General features: G+C 40.7%; 2 protein-coding genes across 5 annotated transcripts in view; both read left to right on the top strand.

Annotated features, from left to right (window-relative positions):
• The first annotated feature begins 1314 nt into the window (after positions 1-1314).
• Positions 1315-6897, top strand: LOC115177484 (H-2 class II histocompatibility antigen, E-S beta chain). 4 transcript variants are annotated; one of them, XM_029738297.1, is made up of 5 exons: positions 1780-2933; positions 5321-5593; positions 5720-6001; positions 6115-6228; positions 6322-6897. In XM_029738297.1, exons 1-5 carry the CDS (start codon positions 2870-2872, stop codon positions 6375-6377), a joined length of 789 nt encoding a protein of 262 aa, XP_029594157.1. In that variant the 5' UTR covers positions 1780-2869; the 3' UTR covers positions 6378-6897. The 4 variants fall into 4 exon arrangements, with proteins under 4 accessions (XP_029594159.1, XP_029594158.1, XP_029594155.1 ...); XM_029738299.1 differs by lacking the exon at positions 1780-2933 and adding an exon at positions 1315-1393 and having other exon boundaries at positions 6115-6897; XM_029738298.1 differs by lacking the exon at positions 1780-2933 and adding an exon at positions 1359-1440 and having other exon boundaries at positions 6115-6897.
• Positions 6898-8210: 1313 nt separating this feature from the next.
• Positions 8211-14224, top strand: part of LOC115177483 (cytoplasmic dynein 1 light intermediate chain 1) — a 31884-nt gene continuing 25870 nt past the window's right edge. The window contains exons 1-2 of the mRNA XM_029738294.1: positions 8211-8320; positions 8496-8569. Of these exons, the coding sequence (XP_029594154.1) occupies positions 8232-8320; positions 8496-8569 (163 nt within the window). The 5' untranslated portion in view covers positions 8211-8231. The remainder of the gene's footprint in view (positions 8321-8495; positions 8570-14224) is intronic.

The following is a 14224-nucleotide window of genomic DNA, read 5'->3' as shown; positions in this document are numbered from 1 at the left end:
TCCGTAAACTGTTTCCTCCTGGATACAGTAAGAGTGAAAGAAATGTTCTGATTGGTTCTAGTGTAGGTAATGCATGTTCAGCAGTAGTATCTGTAGATGAGACTAAAGTAAACGAGAGGAAGGACCAGCACTGGAGTTGTCAGTGCCTTGTTCTCGGCAGAGTTCTCCCACACACTCACGAACTGAGAGATGAACCTCTCTGTGACTATTGTCGTTCTGACTGCGGTCGTCTGCACTTCGGCAGAAAGTAAGTATTTTATTGAACTAGAGCCAGAATCACACTAATTCCTTCAGGGTACTGGGTATATGAAGTGTGATAACGGTTTTAAAATAGACTGAACCAGTATTTTGATCAATCACTTTGTAAAGATTGAAGCTGATGTTAATGATTTGGTGTATTTATTACTCAACTGAACTTTTATGTTATCTGTTTGGGTTTCCAGTTCCTCATGAGACCGTCTATGTGCTGGGCTGTCTTGAGAAGACAAAGGTGGAGGCAGAGCTTCAGCTAGATGGGGAGGAAGTGGTATATGCTGACTTCCAGAGTGGACAGGAAGTTTGGACATTGCCTGAGTTCCTGGGGCCATTCCCAAGCTCTTCTACAAGAATGCCGTTAAAGGCAGACTATTGTGTCGGGATGCCTTGGCTCTTTGGATATTAGAAGAAAATTGTCCACCTGAGGTAAAAGGTAAAGAGCAAATCAACTTTATGACAATAATTAAAACGAAGATGAAAAGTGACGTTTTTGGTGAAATAATAAGTGACAAAAATGCCTATGTATTACAGTGAGATTGATTTTAAAGCTAGTGGTTGTATTCCCCCCCAGATGCCCCTGAGAGCACCATCTACCCCAGGGCTGAGGAGGAGCTGGGGGTGGAGAACACCCTTATCTGCTTTGCCAATCATTTCTACCCCCCGCCTGTCAAAGTCAACTGGACCAAGAATGGCCTGGAGGTGACTGAGGGAGCGTCTCTCAGTCGGTACTATCCTAATGAAGATGGAACGTTCCACCAGTTCTCCAGCCTGAGTTTCACTCCACAGGAGGGGGACGTCTATGGCTGCACTGTGGAGCACACAGCCTTGGAGGACCCCAAAACCAGGTTCTGGGGTGAGAAACTGTTTCTCTAAATGGGGTATTTATTAAATTATCTTGGGTCTTTAGAAACCTCTCAGATATAAGAAAATCTGAAACTCAGGATAATGTTCCTCATTAACTATTACCACTGCAATATAATAGTTGAAGATGTATTTCTTCAATGTTTTGATGGCACCGCTCTCCTCTTGTCCTCCAGAGTATGAGGTACGTGAGGTGAGTGGGTCCAGTGCTGGTCCTGCTGTATTCTGTGGAGTGGGCCTGACTGGGACTGTTGGGAGTGGCTACCGGAACATTCCTGTACGTCAATGGACAACAGTTCAACTGAATTGTGACATATATTAAATGTAAAAAAATCCTCTTTTGAAGTTGTTGGTTAACAATGGGACAAAGAATTAGTGGCGTACCGCAGTTTCATATTTTTTTGTTGAGGGGGGGAAACCGTTAATTGTACACATTTTGCTATGGGGCAAAGAGAAACATATGCGGTTTTATAATTAATTTCATGCTATTTTACACATTTTGCCCTGAGGCTGAGAGAAAATGTTGAAGTTTAGCAGCTAATTTCCTGTCATTTTTAACATTTTTGCCATGGCTTATGACATGTTCATATGTTATCTGGGGAGGGGGGGGCTGACCTCCAGGGGGTCCCCACCTTTTCTTTTAGAGAGGGGGGGTACGCCAGTGCAAATAATATGAACTACTCTGTAACAGTTCATATTATTTCCTGTCAATAAAATATTTCATATTTTTTGGGAACAATCAAAGGTATAAATATGCACCCAATCTGAGACGTTCAACAATAGACACATGAATGGATCGCATTCATTAATTGTTCCCATTTTACATTGTACACCGCAAGTGGGTAATTCCCCCTCCGTCATCAATACTTACATGATCACAAACTTGAATGTCATTTCACCATTTACTAACTATCAGTTGTGTGGTAAACAGGAGGAAGTATTTATACAATGTGCTGAAACTGTGAGTGAGAATGGGAGAGCATGTCTGAGCTATTGTGGGACCAATACCATAGAAACCCAAACAAGACTAAAGTAGTAGGTTGGTTAATATTTACACAGTGACTGGAATAAGAGTTTTATTGTATGCAATAACTGGTGTGGGACTTTGCCTGGTGTTAAATCAATAATCATAAACAGGGTTGGGTAGGTTACTTTCTAAATGTAATCCGTTACTAGTCAAGTGTCAATTTGTAATCCGTAGCGTAACTTTTGAATTACCCAAACTAACGGATTACGTTCAGTTACTTTTGCATTACTTTCCCTTTAAAGAGACGTTAGGAAAAAGACAAAGGATCCATCCAACACATTTGGTGTGTCATAGTGGTCTCTGACTTGTGGTCAGACTCGCTCAGGCGGACAAACTTAAAGTTGCTAAATATTTCAACGCTGAATTGAATGTCACTGAGAAAACAAAGTGTCAATGTATTTTTCACAAACATCCTTTCTGAATTCAAAAGTAATTCAAGAAGTAATCTAGTTTTTCAAAAGAATCTGTAATCTGATTGCAATATTTTAGCTGGTAATGCAATTACACATCAGTCATGAATTGCAGTGCTTTGTGATATGCTTAGCGAGAGAGAGAGAGAGCATAACGATATAACAAATTACTTCCTGAAAGACTTTCACTACTGGACTGACATTGGTCCATCCAATCTGATTCCTCATTCTGTTCCGTTATAGACACAGGCCAACATTAACCACATAGAGACATAGAAGGAGGTATCTAACTCTGTTCTCGCTCTGAGAAGTAAACATGTCTGTGCTGAATCTCTCGTCCATCCACCTACTGCTTCTCTTCTCCTCTCTGTCTGGAGTAGGTGAGTAAAAATCTGCTCATGTCCTATAGATGTGATCAGGTTTGACAGGAACCACAGAATGACTTTGAATTGGTCAAGATACACAAAGTCAGTCCAAAGTCTGTTATCGTCTTGAGCTTTGCAAAATGACTGCCATTATAGACACTTGTAGTGGTGAGATAAACAACAGGATTAATGTTGACTATGGTCTCTGTACAGAGAGACTGAAGTGATTGAAGTCCAGTGTGTGAAAAAGTACCCAATTGTGATACATGAGTAAAAATATAGATACCTTTTTAATAGAAAGTTACTCAAGTAAAACAAAGTCACCCAGTAAAATACTACTTCAGTAAAAGTCTAAAAGTATTTCGTTCTAAACATACTTAAGTATCAAAATAAATGTAATTGTTAAAATATGCTTAAGAAGTAAAGGTATAAATCATTTCAAATTCCTTATATTATACAAAGCAGACAGCACAATTTTCTGGTTTTTCAAATGTACAGATATCCAGGGGCGCACTCCAACACTCAGACATCATTTACAAATTACGCATTTGTGTTTAGTGAGTCTGCCAGATCAGAGGCAGTAGATGACCACGTGTTCTTTTGACAAGTGCGTGAATTGGACCATTTTTCTGTCCTGCTAAGCATTCAAAATGTAACAAACATTTTTGGGTGTCAGGGAAAATGTATGGAGTGAAAAGTACATTATTTTCTTTAGGAATGTATTGAAGTGAAAGTAAAAGTTGTCAAAAAAATAAATAGTAAAGTACAGATTCCCCCAAAGACTACTTAAGAAGTATTTTTTATTATTTTTACTTAAGTACTTTACACCACTGTTGAAGTAATAGGGGAAATTGCCACGGGGGATGGGGGGGACATATCATTTCTTTAAAATAAAAAAAGATGAACACGTCATAAACGATGCCAAAATGTGTCGAATTGCAGGAAATTAGTTTTAACGGTTGACTTTGGGCACGAAAAATGGTCCAACAGAAATGGGGTGTGCCTTTGCTGGTTCATCGCTGTCATTGTGGTCATGTGTGCTGTGACCGACTTAGCTAGTCCGTTAGCTAAGCTAGCCACTTGTAGCTAGCCAGTAACTCCAGTATGTGTTGATATAATTTCACAGGATTTGTTTTTGGACGGAAGCTGTAGAAATTGGTAAGAAATGGCACTTCTGTAGCCAAATATCTTATTCATCCATTTTTTGGCAGTTTTTAAGCATTACATGACCTGGTATGATGGTGCGTTGATCAGTTATACAGTTTAAAACTTGTTTTTGCAGGGGTTTTTGCCCAAATTTTACTTTTAAAGTAACTGTCCAGTGTTTCCATACTTCTATGAAATATGATTTATAATGAATTACAATAAGTGTGAAATCGTTTTCCCTACAGTTTTTTTTCCTGTTTTGGAATGGTGTGGGAGTACCCCAACAACAGAATGGTGTGAGCATATACCAGTCTTAAAAAATATTCACGCGAGTAGACTGATGATTGGCCAGCTCATCCTCCTCAGGAGGATGACATCATCGTCTAGGAGGATGACATCATTGTCTGAGGAAATAGCAAGCATTTTTGAACGGTCTGTTTGAGATACAAGTTTGAGGTGTTTTTTTCCCCTCCAATTCATGCTTTGTCCACAAATACGAGTTAACAGTATGAGTTAACAGAATATTCACTTTTAAAAGTGAGATTTTCACTGGACAGTTTCTTTAAAATGGCAACAATTTCTCTCAGCCTCATGGAAAAATGTGTAGAGTAGCAGGAAACCTGCTTTAAAACTGAAGGGAAAAATGTGTAGAATTGCAAGAAATTAGCTTTCAAACTTCAAAATTGTCTCATTCATGACAAAATGTGTAGAATAGCAGTATAAAACTGCACATTTTTCTCTTAGCTATTTTTTTCCCTAAAAATGATATAAATGTTTTTATTTTGGGGGGAGGGGCCTTCAACTTTACACTTATACTGTGTTTTCAAAATACCCCTCCAAATATCCCTCAAAATAACCCTCAACAGGCATAATAACTCATGTCAAGCTGTGTAGAATTGCAGGAAATGCATTATAAAATGTCCAAAAACATTGCAGGGGAGGACCCCCTGGACCCTGTCTGCTGTTCGTCCCCCTTCCAATATCTACACCACAATTTCACCCTTGATTTAAGTATATAGTGGCCAGTGTGTCATCCTCTGGGTTCTTGTAATCGTGCACTGATGAAATTGTGCACTAAACATGTTTGTATTTTGATAAAGAATTATTCCATCTCATATTTCTATAGACAAAGATACGTAAAGAGTGAAATCCACAGAATGTATTTATTTTCTCTGGTCTGTTGATCAGATGATATTATGAAAGAAGAGAAACGAGACCTCCAGATATCATCTTGTTTGTAACTGTTTATTTGACAGATGGCTATTTTGGACACTTTGAGATGAGGTGTCGGTTCAGCTCCGAGGATCCCCAAGATATTGAGTATCTGCTGCAGGTCTACGGCAACAAGAAGTTACTGGGACAATACAACAGCACAACAGAGAAATGTACGGTCTACACACAATGGATGAAGAACTTCACTGAAACGGCCTGCAAAGGCCCTGCTTTTCTGGCCGAAAGGAGAGAAGAAATGAAGAAATACTGCAGCAGCAACGTTCCTGTGGTGTATGGGTACTTACTAGATAAGGCAGGTAAGTGTATGAGTACATACTCAATGGTAGTGATAAGGAGGAGTACATACTAGATGAGATAGATGAACATCATGAAAAGAGCACGAGGCAAGCCCTGAAGAACCCAGTATGTTCTTCCCTCTCCAGTTGAGCCCTACATCAGGCTGAGGCCAGTGGAGCCGTTCAGTACTAGACACCCGGCCATGCTCGTGTGCAGTGCCTACGACTTCTACCCCAAACCCATCAGAGTGACGTGGCTGAGGGACGGACAGGAAGTGACCTCAAATGTGACTTCCACAGAGGAGCTGGTCAATGGGGACTGGACCTACCAGATCCACTCGCACCTGGAGTACACACCCACACCTGGAGAGAGAATCACCTGTATGGTGGAGCACTTCAGCCTCACTGAGCCCAAACTGTATGACTGGGGTAAGTGGGTGTGTGGACTTGGAGTGTCTGAATGAGATACGAGTGTTTGGGAGGGAGGCTTTATAAGTCTATTTATTATAAGATGTATGTCTTAATTGTTTGTGTAATTACAGACCCCTCCCTGCCTGGGCCTGAGAGGAATAAGATGGTGATCGGGGCCTGTGGGCTGCTGCTGGGGGTGGTCTTTATAGCAGCTGGACTGATCTACTACAGGAAGAAATCTACTGGTGAGGAGACACCGGCTATTCTATGTCAAAATAACCAAATACTTTTCAAGTCCAAATTTGAAATGTAACTTTATCTTTTTCGTTCTCTCTCAGAAGGACAGGTGTTGGTGCCGACCATGGCGCTGCCAGAAAGTTATGGCACCATCTAGTGGTTCACACCAGTCTGCCTTCTGAAGGTTGTGATCTGAACCCACTTAATTAGTCTGGGTACCAGTCTTTTTAGCTAACATTCCACTCCTCGTAGCCTTTTCCGTGACATATGCCAAGGAGGTCAAGTAGTGGAATGTCAGCTAAAAAGACTGGTACCCAGACTACCACTTAATCATTCCAAGCATAATGTCTTCTCTGTCTCCCAGGCCTTTTGCATTGGAGGAGAGGAGAGGTTGCAGCCAGAAACTCCCAAGGCCCTTCTATAGGGATCACAATCACGACATTCAGATCCAGAGTTTACCACCGAGTGGCCAACGTGATCAAATCTATGTCCACATCCTGTGCGTCTGAGACATTAGATCTATGATATGATTTTGTAAGGTATTTTCAGATGTGACAAACAAGATTGGTTTATGGAATTGTTCGTCCTTAGGTTTCGATTCTAATTCTTGTTTTTATTGGCAACTGATGTTATTGTTAACTTGGCTTTGTCTTTTATTAAAATAGTTTTATTTTTCAGTTTTCATTTGTTTGGGCATTTGTTGATAGATTCGCAAGGGGTAGGGTATATTTAACCAATAAGGTCCAAGGAGGTGAGGTATACAGCCAATATACCATGCCAAAGGGCTGTTCTTTTGTACGACACAACGCTGAGTGCCTGGATACAGCCCTTAGCAGTGACATATTGGCCATATACCACAAACCTCCAAGGTGCCTTATTGTTATTATAAACCAGTTACCAACATAAACATTACTGTAAATAAGAAATGTTGCATCATACCTGTAGATCAGGTCACGTTCCACTGCTTAGACGCTGCCAGATCTTACAACACCTAGATAGGTATTTTACCTTTCAGCTAACCACATATGTTATAGCAATCTGTCAGTCGATGACACAAGTCGATGGACACAGTCGACAGTCGATGACGTGGCATGCAACCATTGGTTGATGCATGCAACGTCTAAGCAGTGGAAAGCAATCATACTGTCTGATATTCCACGGCTTTCAGCCAATCAGCATCAAGAAGCCAAACTACCCAGTTTATAAATGTCTATATTATTGAAAGCCTATATAAGGCTATAAGTCAAATTACTTTCTCTCATGCTTTCCCTTCCTTCATGGACACAAAAAAAAAATAAGGAAAGCCATTTGAAGTAAACATCCTCCATATTGTTTTCCCTCGTCCTTTGCTTTCAGATCAGTGCAAATCAAGGAAAGGAGGCTGAGACACAGGAAAGGAGGCTATGCTAGGATACAGGAAAGGAGGCTAGGCTAGGACATAGGAAAGGAGGCTAGGCTAGGTCACAGGAAAGGAGGCTAGGACACAGAGGTCTAGCACCAGCAGACACTCCGTGCCAGAGGATTGGTTTGCGTTCCAGGTCATCTTTTTTTGCAGTCACAGTTTGCTCCCATAAGATTGCTGTATCTTATTCATGTTGTTCCTGATCCTTTCTACAGTCCAGACGTTGTGAGTATGCTCATCTACAAAGCGTGACTGCAAAAAAGATTACATACAAGTTGGAAGACAACTTGAAAGTAAAATGTATATTTCAAAAAATATATCAATGCAACTTTTTCCATTCCGAGCAGACACAGATTGTATGACTGCATCATTTAATCATTTATCATTTTGCACATACCCGTGTTTAAAATGTCTCTTTCACTCTGTGCATGGTGCTGCACAGGTTTGCTGCAAGTTGATTATTTTTACATCAGTGATTCTGCGTGGCTTCCTTGTTTCAAATTTGAACTTGCGTGACCGCAGCACTTCTAAATGAGGGGATCTGGAACGCGCCCTTATTTACGCCAATTCAAACATCCGGGCACTTAATACATTCAAGGCTGGTAGAAAATGGCTTCGACAGTGAGAATTACGTCAACTGCAAATACACTAAATTCTATAGAAAATCAAACCAGCGACGAGGATGGCCAGAATTTATGGTGAGTATTGATCCTGAACTGTACAATAATATGGCTTAAGAAAGACCTGGCTCGCCTGTCAGAGCCACTTTGAATGGTTTTAGGGTTTGAAAGATCTGGTTCTAGGGAGTAGCGCATCTGAATGGCAGGGACACGGGTGCTTAGTATTTGTCTGATGTCATTGTCTCTCTTGCAGGTCCTCTATTTTGAGTGAGGTATCGACGCGTTCACGGTCAAAATTGCCGTCTGGGAAAAATGTTCTTATTATGGGTAAGCCTATTGAATTTTCTGCTTTCATTGTGTAATATTGGCACGGGATGGACCACCTTCTCTCTCCGCTCCTCCAGAGTGTGCGGGATGCTAGACAAGGAGTGCCTCACCACGCGTTCTGTATTCCATTACAATGTCAATAACAGACAGTATTGGACCATTGTTGCGAGGTTTGAGAACCAATTGATTATTAACCGAATTATAGCAGTCTATTGTTGAATGAATGCATTTATAACAGCGCGGCCTATAATTGTCCAACAAAATATGGACAGTGTTTCATAGACGACTGAAAATGGCAATTTCTGCAGAAGGTCAGATCTGATCAGATCACATTGAAAGAGTGATTATATTCAACACCTGCTAGTTTAATCTGTAAGAGAAATCCCTCCACAAGCAAATGAGATTACATATATTTATCTGGTCGACTAGTGGTATACGGTGCCTTCAGAAAGTATTCACACCCCTTGACTTTTTCCACATTTTGTTGTTATAGCCTGAATTTAAAATGGATTAAATTGAAATTTGTTGGTCACTGGCCTACACACAATACCCCATAATGTAACATTGGAATTATGTTTTTTGAAATTTATCAAAAATGAAAAGCTGAAGTGTCTTGAGTCAATAAGTTTTGGTGTAAATATTTGCTTAACAAGTAAGATAAGTTGCATGGAGTCACTCTGTGTGCAAAGTGTTTAACATGATTTTTGAATCTCTGTAACACACACCTACAATTATCCCTCAGTCGAGCAGTGAATTTCAAACACAAAGACCATGGAGGTTTTCCTATTCCGAAAGCAGACATTGAATATCCCCTTGAAACATGGTGAAGTTCTTCATTACTGGATGGTGTATCAATACACCCAGTCACTATGAAGATACAGGCGTCCTTCCTAACTCAGTGATGGTAAATTCGGCTCTTTTTACTCAATCAGATCTTTGACTCGTTCAGTCAAAATAATGAATCTTTTGACTCATTTTGTTCATTTGAGTCAGTAAGAGACAATTTATGCTTGACCCAAAATATGGTCGGATGCGCCCAATGGATGGTGTGACTCAAAATACGGAAATTCCGGAGGCACGCAGAGGCCAAATTGAGCTCCGTACCGCATCGCTGTGCTCCTCTCAAATGTTGTAATAATGGGGAGGGCTCGGTATGGCTCTGCATTGACGTGATTGGTCACATCCTTAACAACAGCTCTACGGCAAATTGCAAATGATGAACTGAAGACTGTCGTTCACAGTAGGGGGCTTATTGGAGCTGTCATTTGTGACTGGGACTTGTAAATGTGTGCTTTTAAACAATGTACATTTTGTTAATTGCTAGGCATACAAATTACATTTATTTCTGCATACATTTGAAACGAGGTCCATCTAGCTGTGGCTGCTACCGGACTAGATTGTGAACGACTCTTGGCGGAATGCATTGCTTGACTGCCGTGAGAGTTCAGCCGTTCACGAACTGCAACCGACCAAACGATTCGTTCTCAAGTTGGAGTTTGCTGAGCAGAGGCTGTGTATGGTTTGGTTCTACTAAGCTGTGTCCATCTTAACATTAAATCAATTAAATGCAGTCATTCTTGCACCATACGACCAATGATCAGTTCTAGACATGTCTGTCTTCTCTATGCTCATGATTTATTTCCCTGTGCAAATATGACGGACAGTTAGGGCACGTCTCTGGAGCTGCTGAGCCGGAGGAGCGTGTATGAAAGGCGCTGCTTGGTCATTCCGACGTCTGCATTGGCCATGCAGCATTTACGATGACACGGCCTCTGCAGAAGTCAGGGCGTTCATACTTCTTGAGCTTCACCGAGCAGCACAGAGCTGTTGTGAAGGATGTTGTCAAGGAAATGAGTTTGTGTTTATACAGGACCTCCCACCCTCGCCTATCGTCAAACAATCATGTCAATGTGGAGCTACAGTTGAAGTCGGAAGTTTACTTACACCTTAGCCAAAGACATTTAAACACAGTTTTTCACAACTCCTGACATTTAATCCACCTAAAAATTCGCTGTCTTAGGTCAGTTAGGATCACCACTTTATTTTAAGAATGTGAAATGTCAGAATAATAGTAGAGAGAATGATTTATTTCAGCTTTTACCATATTCCCAGTGGGTCAGATGTTTACATACACTCAATTAGTATTTGGTAGCATTGCCTTTAAATTGTTTAACTTGGGTCAAACGTTTCAGGTAGCCTTCCGCAAGCTTCCCACAATAAGTTGGGTGAATTTTGGCCCATTCCTCCTGACAGAGCAGGTGTAACTGAGTCAGTTTTGTAGGCCTCCTTGCTTGCACACGCTTTTTCAGTTCTGCCTACAAATTTCTATGGGATTGAGGTCAGGGCTTTGTGATGGCCACTCCAATACCGTGACTTTGTTGTCCTTAAGCCATTTTGCCACAACTTTGGAAGTATGCTTGGGGTCATTGTCCATTTGGAAGACCCATTTGCAACCAAGTTTTAACTTCCTGACTGATGTCTTGAGATGTTGCTTCAATATATCCACATCATTTTCCTTCCTCATGTCATCTATTTTGTGAAGTGCACCAGTCCCTCCTGCAGCAAAGCACCCCCACAACATGATGCTGCCACCTCTGTGCTTCAACGTTGGGATGGTGTTCTTCGGCTTGCAAGCCTCCCCCTTTTTCCTCCAAACATAACGATGGTAATTATGGCCAAACAGTTCTATTTTTGTTTCATCAGACCAGAGGACATTTCTCCAAAAAGTACCATCTTTGTCCCCATGTGCAGTTGCAAACCGTAGTCTGGCTTTTTTTAATGGCGGTTTTGGAGCAGTGAATTCTTCCTTGCTGAGCGGCCTTTCATGTTATGCCGATATAGGACTTGTTTTACTGTGGATATAGATACTTTTGTACCTGTTTCCTCCAGCATCTTCACAAGGGCCTTTGCTGCTGTTCTGGGATTGATTTGCACTTTTTGCACCAAAGTACGTTCATCTCTAGGAGACAGAACGCGTCTCCTTCCTGAGCGGTATGATGGCTGAGTGGTCTCATGGTGTTTATACTTGCTTAGTATTGTTTGTACAGATGAATGTGGCACCTTCAGGCATTTGGAAATTGCTCCCAAGGATGAACCAGACTTGTGGAGGTCTACATTTTTTTTATCTGAGGTCTTGGCTGATTTCTTTTGATTTTCCCATGATGTCAAGCAAAGAGGCACTGAGTTTGAAGGTAGGCCTTGAAATGCATCCACAGGTACACCTCCAATTGACTAAAATTATGTCAATTAGACAATCAGATTCTTCTAACGCTATGACATAATTTTCTGGAATTTTCCAAGCTGTTTATAGGCAAAGTCAACTTAGTGTATGTAAACTTCTGACCCACTGGAATTGTGATACAGTGAATAAGTGAAATAATCTGTAAACAATTGTTGGAAAAATGACTTGTCATGCACAAAGTAGATGTCCTAACGGACTTGCCAAAACTGTAGTTTGTTAACAAGAAATTTGTGGAGTGGTTGAAAAACTAGTTTTAATGACTGCAACCTAAGTGTTTGTAAACTTCCGACTTCAACTGTATACAGAGCCCTCCACATTGTTACAAAATTTGAGAGGCGCACAGCGATGCGGTATGGAGCTCAATTTGGCCTCTGCGTGCTTCCGGGGGCTCCTCAATTGCGTCAAACCATCCATAAGGCGCCTCCAACCACATTTTGGATCAAGCATGAATTGGCTCTTAACCTCTCTACTCAACAGCCAGTGTAATCCCGTGGCGCGATATTCAAATACCTTAGAGATGCTATTACTTCAATTTCTCAAACATATGACTATTTTACACCATTTTAAAGACAAGACTCTCGTTAATCTAACCACACTGTCCGATTTCAAAAAGGCTTTACAACGAAAGCAAAACATTAGATTATGTCAGCAGAGTACCCAGCCAGAAATAATCAGACACCCATTTTTCAAGCTAGCATATAATGTCACATAAACCCAAACCACAGCTAAATGCAGCACTAACCTTTGATCTTCATCAGATGACAATCCTAGGACATTATGTTATACAATACATGCATGTTTTGTTCAATCAAGTTCATATTTATATCAAAAACCAGCTTTTTACATTAGCATGTGACTAGCATTCCCACCGAACACTTCCGGTGAATTTACTAAATTACTCACGATAAACGTTCACAAAAAACATAATTATTTTAAGAATTATAGATACAGAACTCCTTTATGCACTCGCTATGTCTGATTTTAAAATAGCTTTTCGGTGAAAGCACATTTTGCAATATTCTGAGTAGATAGCCCGGCCATCACAGGCTAGCTATTTTGACACCCACCAAGTGTGGTACTCACCAAACTCCGATTTACTATTAGAAAAGTTTGATTACCTTTGCTGTTCTTCGTCAGAATGCACTCCCAGGACTTCTACTTCAATAACAAATGTTGGTTTGGTTCCAAATAATCCATAGTTATATCCAAATAGCGGCGTTTTGTTCGTGCATTCAAGACACTATCCGAAGGGTAAAGAAGGGTGACGCGCCCGATGCGTTTCGTGACAAAAAAATTCAAAATATTCCATTACTGTACTTCGAAGCATGTCAAACGCTGTTTAAAATCAATTTTTATGCTATTTTTCTCGTAAAAAAGCGATAATATTCCGACCGGGAGTCGTTGTTTTCGTTCAAAGAGAGAAAGTAAACATGGTGTCGGCTCGTGCACGCGCCTCCAGTCTCATTGTCCTCAGATCGACCACTTACAAAATGCGCTACTGTTTTTCAGCCATGGCCTGCAAAGCCACCATTCATCGTTCTGGCACCTTCTGAGAGCCTATGGGAGCGTTAGAAAATGTCACGTCATGCCAGAGATCCCCTGTTTTGGTTAGAGATGATCAAGAAGGTCAAGAAAAAGTCAGAGAGAGCGCTTCCTGTTTGGAATCTTCTCAGGTTTTGGCCTGCCAAATGAGTTCTGTTATACTCACAGACACCATTCAAACAGTTTTAGAAACTTTAGGGTGTTTTCTATCCAAATCAAACAATTATATGCATATTCTAGTTACTGGGCAGGAGTAGTAACTAGATTAAATCGGGTACGTTTTTTATCCGGCCGTGCAAATACTGCCTCCTATCCCCAACAGGTTAATCCTGCTGTAGGACTGACTAATTGCGGCCAGCACTAGCAGGTCAAACGAACAACTAGGAGCCAATTTATGCCTTTTTTAAATGAACGAGTCACTCAAACAAGTCATGACTCGAGTCAGTAAAAAGAGTTGTTCAAAAATAACAAATTGTTTGCAAACTGCACATCATTAGAAGGAAACCGGTCAGGGATTTCACCATGAGTCCAATGTTAACTTTAAAACAGTTAGTTTAATGGCATCAGCAATCAACAACATTGAAGTTACTCCATAATACTGACCTAATTGACAGTGAAAGAAGGGAGCCTGTACAGAATAACAATATTCCAAAACATGCATCCTGTTTGCAATAATGCACTAAAATAAAACTGCAAAAAATGTGGCAAAGAAATTAGCTTTATGTCCTGAATACAAAGTGTTATGTTTGGGGCAAATCCAACACATCACTGAGTACCACGCTTCATATTTTCAAGCATAGTGGTGGCTGCATCATGTTATGGTTATGCTTGTCATTGTCATTACACAAGGACTAGGGATTTTTTTTTAATGA

Source organism: Salmo trutta, chromosome 37 (assembly GCF_901001165.1).
Source record: "Salmo trutta chromosome 37, fSalTru1.1, whole genome shotgun sequence".
Lineage (NCBI taxonomy): Eukaryota > Metazoa > Chordata > Actinopteri > Salmoniformes > Salmonidae > Salmo > Salmo trutta.
The sequence above is the reverse complement of the archived record's forward strand: the minus strand, read 5'-3'. Positions and strand labels throughout refer to the sequence as shown.